The 9,740-nt window shown below is 46.3% G+C and overlaps 1 protein-coding gene across 4 annotated transcripts in view; it reads right to left on the bottom strand.

Annotated features, from left to right (window-relative positions):
- SYBU (syntabulin) overlaps nucleotides 1–8,349 on the bottom strand; it is a 60,812-nt gene extending 52,463 nt beyond the window's left edge. For 3 of the 4 annotated variants that reach the window (XM_068237928.1, XM_068237929.1, XM_068237925.1), the window contains exons 1-2: nucleotides 8,164–8,273; nucleotides 7,806–7,876 (exon numbers count right to left, since the gene is read on the bottom strand). In XM_068237928.1, coding sequence (XP_068094029.1) covers nucleotides 7,806–7,829 — 24 coding nt within the window. In that variant the 5' untranslated portion in view covers nucleotides 7,830–7,876; nucleotides 8,164–8,273. The other variant, XM_068237927.1, reaches the window with a different exon arrangement.
- Nucleotides 8,350–9,740: the final 1,391 nt, after the last annotated feature.

Here is a 9,740-nt window from a genome sequence, read left to right on the forward strand (position 1 = left end):
AAAAAGCTGTTTAGCACATTTTAGGAGCGATTTCCCACTTTCCTATATAACATGGAGGCGGAAATCGCCTCAAAAATGCTGCTGGACCCACATTTGCAAAAAAACATTGCTCTGGTGTGATCAATACCATACAAATCTATTAGCCAAGGATTTTTCAAAGTGCTCTGGGTGTGCATCAGCCCTAACACAGGCCAGCCTGCAACCCTGTATTGATCTGAGACATATCTATGTGCTTTGAGTTCTATGGGAGAAAAGCGCAGTCACATTTTTTTTTCTTCAATCATATTGAATGTAGTGGGAAACCAGTATGTTCTATATGGGAGGAGACTAGCGCCCAGAGTAAGTCCACGCAAACACAGATATACGAACTTCATGCAGATGGTGCGCTGGGCCAGGATTTGGACATGCGATTCTCGTGCAGCAAGGCAAGGGTACTAATCACCTAACTGCCCCATCCTCACCATTGTAGCGTAAAGTCACCGCCATCTACAGAAATTACTAGTTGTGACTAGGGATAGGCAATGAGATTCTAATAAGTCCCAGTGGATAGAATTGTTTTTGAGGGGTGAATGGGGGTGTCATGGTACAGTTGCACCACTGTCTTTTTAAATGGACAAGTGTGAACCCCTCTCCAGCTCTGTTCGAAGCAGATATTTGTGCAGAATATTCCCACAAAACCAGACACAATAGCAATAAAGAAAGGCTATACCCCAGTGCTCCCCAACCCTGTCCTCAAGGCCCACCAACAGTGCACGTTTTGTGGAAATCCACATCAGCTCTGCTGAGACACTAATTACCTCACCTGAGCATGTTTGTGGTTTCCTGCAAAACATGTTCTGTTGGTGGGCCTTGAGGACAGGGTTGAGGAGCTCTGCTATACCTGATGGGGCTGCTACAAGTATATCTGCACTAGGGATGGCCAAAGGACAAGAGAAGTGAGAAAAATATGGAGGCTGCCATATTCCTTTCCTTTTAAGCAATACTAGTTGCCTGACAGTATTGCTGGTCCTCTGCCTCTAATCATTTTTGCCATAGACCCTGAACAAGCATGCAGATCACATGTTTTTAACTGAAGTTTGACTGGATTAGCTGCATGCTTGTTTCTGGTGCGATTTAGACACTACCGCAGCCTTATAGATCAGCAGAGCAGCCAGACAACTGGTATTGTATGAAAGGAAATAAATATGGCAGCCTCTATATACCTTTTGCTTCAGCAGTCCTTAAAACAGAGGTAAATAATTCAAAGTTGAGGATGAAAATTTTGTATGCAAAATCTTGAAAAGGGGACCAAAAGAAATAGTGCAAGTGCTGCACGATTTGATTGGCCTGATTTCAAGCTGCATAAGGCCGGGAACCTACTAGAGCAGTTTTTTGAGGATTTAGGGAGCACTTTAAATTGCTAGCGTTTTTCCTAAACTCTCTGCCAATGTAAATGGATGGAACAGATTCCACTAGAGCGATTGAGCAAATCGTAATAGAAGGACATGCATCGTTTTGGGAGCGTTTCCATTCTAATGAATTGTATAGGAGCAGGGAAACTACTCAAAAAAAAAAAAAAAAAGCTTGCAAAACCGCTAGCGATTGTGTTTTCTAGTGGGTTCCAGGCCTAAGGCCTCAAAATCACTAGCAGCCTTTTCTAAGCGCTAATGATTTGAAAAGCTCGGTTCTTTCCCGTTAGCTGGGCGCATCCACTAGGTGGCGATACAACTCCAGAGTGAGGCCTGGAACCCACTGAAATCCGCAAACGCAACCGCTAGCGTTTTGTCTGAGCAGTTTGCAAGCGGATTCATGCGCGTTTTAGGTCGCGTTTTGCAACAGTGTATTTTTTTGCTCAGCGGTTGTGTAGCGTTTTGCGTTTTTTTATCCTGATTGGTCCTGTGAATTATTTTTAATTTTGTTACAGTGTTGAACCGCAAAACCGCTCAGTTTAGGTTTTGCTGAGCGTTTCAATACTTTACATTGAAGCGCTAACGCTCCCAAAATGCTGCAGGTCCTGCGTTTGCGTTTCTGGGAAACGCAAACGCTCCTGTGGAAGTTGCCCCATCCATTAACATCAGCTGAGCGTTTTGTCAAAACGCTAGCGTATCGCAGCGCTGCCAAAATGCTCAAAAAACGCTCTTATGGGTTCCAGCCCTTACATCTTTCCCTACTATCCATGGCGGCCTGGAGGGGGAATAGTAACTAACGCCACCTGGTGGTTGCGCCCGGCTAACGGAATAGTACCAAAAGCTCTTGCTAATGCAATGCTATGGTGGATTTTTATAAACTCACGTCGCTCAAGTGGCATCACACTCATTGCATAACATTAGCAAGAGTTTTTCAAAATCACAAAGCGCTCAGAAGAAGCACTCCTAGTGGGTTCCAGGCCTCAATTTGTACGTAGGAATATCTGCATTAACTATCTGCATTTCATTGACCAGCCCTAACCTTCACCAGTGCAAAGGAAGTTGGAGCAATTGCCCAGAACCACCAATCAGGTTTCAGCTGGTTAAAAAATAAAAAAAACAAGGATTCCAAACTGACTTCTCACAAGCTCCTCCCCAACTTCCTTCCAAAACATAATCATGACAAGTAGGGATGATCAAAGATTCTTCCGAGTTGATGCAAATGTATGCACATTTTTATGCAAATAAATACAGCTTGAAAATGGACCAATCAATTTAAGCCTGGGTTTAAATTAATTGGTCCATTTTGAAACTGCATAAATTTGCATCAAAATTGCATAATTTCAGAAGCATTTGCATCTCATTGATCGTCCCCATTCCCGAGGGATGGTCGATGTGATGCTAATGATTCCAGGCTGATGCAAGATTATGCAAATTCTATATGCAACTGTTGGCAGCTTGAAAATGGACCAATCAAATTGGGCAAAGTTCGACTGGTCTGTTTTCCCTCTGCATAAATTTGCAATCACAATTTGCACAATCCTACATTATTTGCAGCTCATTGACCATAGCCACTTATCACACACCAACCTCACCTGTGCAGGTCAAACATCGGTAGACACTTCAACTCTGATTGGCCAATCACTGACAATTTTACCATCTCCCTGTAGTAGGAGGGTATACAGATTTTGAATACTATGAGCAGATTGTGTAGATAAACTCTCATATTACATGGAGATAGTAAAATTGGGCAGTGATTGGCTAATCAAAGTTGAAGATATGTAACAGACTTTACCTTAGGCCTCATTTCCACGGACTGTTAGGCAGGGAAATGCCTCAAACTCTCACAGCTGGCTGGTAACTGCTTGCTGAGCACACAGCTCAACAGTCTGTGAAAAGGAGGCCTAATAGGAATTATCTAAATTCACTTGTTTTTCCTCCTCCGCTTCAGTGTCTCTTTAAAGAGACACTGAAGAGAGAATAAATCTCGCTTCAGTGCTTATATATAGCAGGGGCATGTGTGCCCCTGCTAAACCGCCGCTATCCCGCGGCTAAACGGGGGTCCCTTCACCCCCAAACCCACCCCTGCAAAATCTACGACCAACTTGGTCGTAGATTTTGCTGCTGTTGAGGCAGGGCTAACGGCTGCAGCCCTGCCTCACAGCGCCGTCTATCAGCGGCGCATCGCCGCCTCTCCCCCGCCCCTCTCAGCGAAGGAATACTGAGAGGGGCGGGGGAGAGGCAGAGATGCGTGCTGACAGACGAGCGTGAGGCAGGGCTGCAGCCATTAGCCCTGCCTCAATGCGGAAGAGATTCCGCGCTCGTACGGAGGGGATTTGGGGGTGAAGGGACCCCCGTTTAGCCGCGGGATATCGGCGTTTTAGCAGGGGCACACATGCCCCTGCTATATATAAGAGCTGAAGCGAGATTTATTCTCGCTTCAGACTCTCTTTAAAAACGGAAACCTGAAGTGAGAGGGATTTGGAGACTGACCATATTTAATTTTAAGAAATACCAGTTGCCTGGCTGTCCTGCTGATCCACTGCCACCAATACTTTTAGCTATAGACACTGAACAAGCATGCAAATCAGATGTTTCTGACTGAAGTCAGACTGGAAAAGCTGCATGCTTGTTTCAGGTGTGCGATTCAGACTCTACTGATGCCAGAATGATAAGCAGGACTTCCAGGTAACTGGCATTGCTTAAAAGCAGGGCTTTGGAGTTGATGCAAAAATCATTGACTCCTCAGTTTATGACACCACTGATTCAGAGTACCCAAAATTGCTCAGACTCCTCAGCTTATGAAACCACTGACTCCGACTCCGGGTACTCCAAAATTGCTCTGGTGCACACCAATCATTTTTGGTAGCATTTTCAAAAACACTGCCGCTTGTGAAAATGCTTGGCTAATGAATCTCAATGGGCTGGTGCACACCAGCTGTCTGAGGTTTTTAGCAAACTGCAAACGTGGCTCCTGAAGCATTTTTGCGGTTTGCAGATGTGTTTCTGCCTCAATGTAAAGTATAGGAAAAGCTCAAACCGCTCTGAAAATGCTAGATCAGAGTGGTTTTCCAGGAGTTTTTGTTACAGAAGCTGTTCAGTAACAGCTTTACTGTAACGATACATGAAATCTGCTACACAAAAACGCTCCAAAAACCGCTAGGCATGTCTAGAAAACCTCTCTAAACATGCCTAGAATCGCTCTGAAAATCTGCTTCAACAACCTCTAGCGTTTTGCGGCTCTGCTAGAGGTTTTTGGTGTGCACTGGGCCTGACTCAGACCCCTCAACTCTCGACTTCACAGCCCTGCTTAAAATATAGACAGCCTCTATATACCACTCACCTCAGGTTCCCTTTAAGGGTGCCTACACATGCAATTTTGATTGGCCAATCACTGACCAATTTTACCACCTCCAGTGGTATGAAGACCAACAGATTTTTTTAATACTAAAAACAAATTCTGTAGGCAAGTGCTCACCCTACATGGAGATGGTAAAATTGTACAATCATTGGCAAATCAAAATTGCGTGTGTACCAGGCTTAAATTGAATTCACCCTGTTAAAGGGTACCTGAGAAGGGGTAATATCTCGCTACCATGGCTGGGAGCATTCTGTGCCGGCGCAGTACTAGGTGCAGAACGCTTCCAGCCACGGGAGTACGGCGGGGAGCACGCAGTATGCCCCAGAATGCAGGATATTCCGGGACAATTTGAGGAGGCTGCAGGCAGCGGATGACGACAGCGTGGGATCGATCTGGCCGGAGGAAGCCCCAGGTATGTATACATTTTTGATATCCCCAGTCTTAGGTTTCCTTTAAATTTTGGATTCCAATCCCTCAAATTATGGTTCTTGTTGAGGACAAAAAATGTCCCCAAAATTAAATAGTGCAGCACTAGTCTAGGTGATCTAGCAGGAAACCTCATAGGGAAATAAGGTATCGTGATTGAGTGAAAGCACACTCTCCAACTGCTCGGTTTTCAATAGGTTGCAGTAAGCTACACTCACACGATTTGGTCAATCACAATGTTTTATGCTGTAGAGGTTGCTATGATTGGTTGCTATAAGGGCCTTTATCCAAGAATATCTGCACATAACAGTCAACAGTGGCATAGCTTAGGAGCTCTGGGCCCCAGTGTGAGCTTTACACTGAGCCCCCCTCAAGCACGCTATACATCATTGATATTGCGCACCAAAATCTGCCATGAATAGTGCTACGTACACACATGCGACAACGATCGTTCGTTGAGAACGACGAACAAACTTTTAATTGATGAAAGAACGACCTAAGTAAAGTTAGTTTTAAAATGTGTGTAACGATCTGATCGTTAGAACGAATGTTACATCACGTAAAGCAACTATTGCGCTTGCGCATAAAAATGAGAAGTTTCATGCAGAAATAGCGAAATGCGCATGCCAAGCCTAGTACGAACGACCGTTTCCAACGATGTACTACTTTTGCAAACAATCGTCGTTGGTAAAAATCCGCCAAGCTAGATCGTTCGTTTTTAACGATCTAGCTCGTCCGTCAGACTTAATAATCGTTGGTTGCTTTTTTTTTAAACGATCGTCGTTTGAAACGATCAGGGAACGATCGTTTCAAACGACTATAGTCGCATGTGTGTACGCACCTTAAGGATGCTCAAAGATATGCAAATTCTTCCGAGGTGATGCAAATTTATTATGCAAATATATGCAGTTTGAAAAATTGACCAATCAATTTAAACCCAGGCTTACATTGATTGGTCCTTTTTTTTCAAGCTGCATATATTTGCATAAAAAAAATGCACAATTTCAGAAGTATTTGCATCTCATTGATCATCCCTAGCCATGAACTGCTGCAGTGTCAGAGCGGTGTAGGCTTGGGAGGAGAACAGTCTAACGCCCCATTCAGGGCGCGTTTCCACTGGAGCGGAAACCGCCACGAATCCACAGAGTTTCTCCGCAGGCGAATAGTGCGGGGAAACTCAGCCATAGGGTGCAATGGTAACGCCGGCCGAATTGCTACCGCTAGCGATTCGGCCGGCTTTTACATCCGAATCGGCGCGGGAGGCTGCGGATCCCATAGCCGTGCATGGCACGGCTGATGGGATTCGTCTGCTTTCCCCGCAGACCCGGAAGACCTGGCTCGCGTCTCGCAGACGCGCACCGCTCAAGTGGAATCGCGCCCTGACACTTGCAAAACGCTAGTTCTGGCAATTTTTTGGCGATTAACCCCCCAAAAAAAGCCATTCACACTTGGCGATTTTGTCGCGATTAGCGCTTCTATAGCACTAATTGCGACTGCTGGGAAATCACCTGAAAATGGTACAGGATACAAATTTGCGTTTGGCGATTTGCATTAATCGCCAGCGATTAATGCAAATCGCCCAAGTGAGAATGGGCCCAAATAGTATTATGGCACTAGCTCTTTACAAAGCGCTAGCGCGTTTTGCCAAAAACACCAGCAAAACACTCAGATGTGAACAGGGCCTAATAATGGTTATAACTGATCAAAGCACATATAGAAGTGATCAGCCCCAATAAAGAGGAGGTTGATGGAGGGGCCCATTTGATCCTAGTACAATCACTACCTCCGCATCCCCTATTGCTATACCACTGACAAGCAATATCGCAAATGGAATAGGGAGAGGACTCCTGTAACATGCTACAATTTGTGATATGGATGTTTCCAAAAGCCCAGGATGATTACACATCCCAGGATGACTGTTTGCACTCTCCATTGATATCCATATCCCTCCTGCTTCCATCTACACAGCCACCTCCGGGGACACCACCCTGATGACACGCAGCCAGCGTCACCCAGCACTCAGTCTCCTGCATTACAGTGTATGGCAGACACAATAGAGGTCACCATATTGGAGAAACGATTCCCAACGTCTCTTGTATAACAGTAAAATGCTGGTATGAGCCCAGAGGGACACACAGGCCATGTTCAGGTGCAGGTTGTAGCTCTCTGCAGAGGGTGATGCAATATACTGCAAACACTACACACAGCTGAGCCTCAGCAATCACTACCCCACCAACACAGTGCAGCTGTAATCGCATGATGGCGACTGAAAAAGGGGGGGTGTTTCAATCCTGCACCTTGTAGTGCCTCGCCACCTGCAGGTCAGCCTGTTCTCCAGATAATACCCAATTTAGAGTGTAAATGGTCACTACCCCTCCAATACTGTGCAGCTACATTGCATGATGGGGGGGGGGGGGGGGGGGGGCAACCAGAGGACTCACCAACCAGAGGACAGTTTGTTCTACAGATAATACACAATTTAGAGTCTAACAGTCACTACCCCTCCAATACTGTGCAGCTATGCCACATGATGGCAACAGCAGGAGGGGTGGGCATGCTGCACCTTGTAGTGCCTCGTATACTGAGTACAGACTGTTCTACAGATAATGTACCAACAAAGGGTCTGATCTCACCTTAGAGTCCTGCAGGGGTCCCATCGTCTCAAATCCAGGTACGTGGCGGTCCCGGTCCACCACCTGATGCCCTGGAGACACAAAGATAAACCGGTATACCAAATGATGCAATGGCTCAACCTATCATCACCACCTACTGACCCCCTCCTTCATATATACCTACCCCTACCTTTATATACACCTAGCCCCTCCCAGTCATCTACCCCCAACCCAACCTCTCTGCAGATTGAAAAAATCCTTAATAGAAGAAGACATTCTACCTACCCATCAACCTCCTCCCCCACCTCCCAGACTGCCCCAGACTCATCCTCCACCCCCCCCCCCCCCCTCCCTCCCCCCCTGCCAGTTCTCCTCTCACCCTCTCTACTACTCTCCACCACCGACCCCCACACTGGTGACAGAGCTCTCCTATAATACAGGATCCCTCCTCTTCCTCCCCCGGGCAGGTGGCGGGTATAGAGCTGCAGTCGTCACCTGGTCGCCGCTGCAGCTTCTGCTTGCTTATAATGATGATGATACGCTGCGCTCTCCTCTGTACTGGTCTGCTCTCCGCGCCCCCTGCTGGCAGCTGTCATCTCCGCTCTATTATGCTCTCTGCGCCCCCTGCTGGTAGCTGCTGCACAGCTCACCCTGCTGTCATCTCTGCTCTGTCTATTCTGTTTTGCTCTCCGCGCCCCCTGCTGGCAGCTGCTGCACAGCACACCCTGCTGCTGTCACTGGGGAGAGAGAGATGCTGCTAACAGACAGGAGCATCAGCGCAAAGCATGGTGGGAAGAGCGCAATTATCCAGCTGAGTAATAATCAGCCGTTCCTTCCCTGAGATCACCAACCAGTCAGACTCAGTAATGAGTAATGTAATAGCGCTTAGGTATAGGAACTGACTGGGAGGGACTGTTCCCTGCTCTCCATATAGTATGCAGCCATGATCGTAGATGGTTGCTATTCAGACACGTATCACATAAGTATGCTGATTACAATTGCAATAAAGATGAGCTTACAATAAGGGCCTACAGTTTCTGCTGCATTCCAATTTCGGTAGGAAATCGGCTTTCCGTGGATTTGGAATTCCGGGGAAATTGGGATTCTGATACCAGATTACAGAGACCTGGACATTTTAGGCCAATCACATGACTCAGAAGTGTTGCGTTGCCGAAAACGCACCTAATGCAAGTCAATAGGCCGCACGAAAAAACGCATATGTTTGCGTTCAGCAATGTGCATTTTTAAAAACTTTTTAAAACGCATCAAAAACGCACATAATGAAAGTCAATGGTGACACAGAGGTATTGCATTTTAATGCGTGTTTTTATATGCGTTTAAAAAAAAAAAGAAGAAGCTTGAGGATGTATTTCCGCTTCCTGTTGACTTCCTAGTGATTTGCATAAAACGCATAAAAAAAGCATGCAAAATGCATACATTTTGTATATGTGACCCGCACACGCAAAACACAAGAAAAATGCTTGTGCGGGAAAAAATGCAAATGCACTAAAACGCACAGCAAACCCACTAAAAAGGCACAAACGCATATGCAGCAAAATGCAACGTTTACCGCACTTGCTAGTGTGTTCCCAGCCTTAGCAAAAAACTTTTTTTAAAGTCAATGGGAACGAAAAAAAAAAATCAGCCAGATACTTACCTAATGAGAGGGAAGGGTCTGGGTCCTATAGACCCTTCCCTCCCTCCCTTGGTCCTCGTTCCAGCGATGGAGAGAGAGTAGCAGTATTCAACATAAATTGTTCAAATACTGCTTTCTGCCGCCGAAAGAGACTTCGGAAGTCGACTCGGGGGACTTCGGAAGTCTTCAGCTTGAGTGCTCTCGAATACAGGCGGCTCCGTGCTGCTTCTGCGCCAGCACGCTCTCTCACACGCTCTCTCGCACGCTCATGCAGGCGCAGTATGGATCCATCTGTCTTCAGGAGCACTCCGGCTCCCAAA

This window comes from Hyperolius riggenbachi, chromosome 5 (genome assembly GCF_040937935.1).
Source record: "Hyperolius riggenbachi isolate aHypRig1 chromosome 5, aHypRig1.pri, whole genome shotgun sequence".
Lineage (NCBI taxonomy): Eukaryota > Metazoa > Chordata > Amphibia > Anura > Hyperoliidae > Hyperolius > Hyperolius riggenbachi.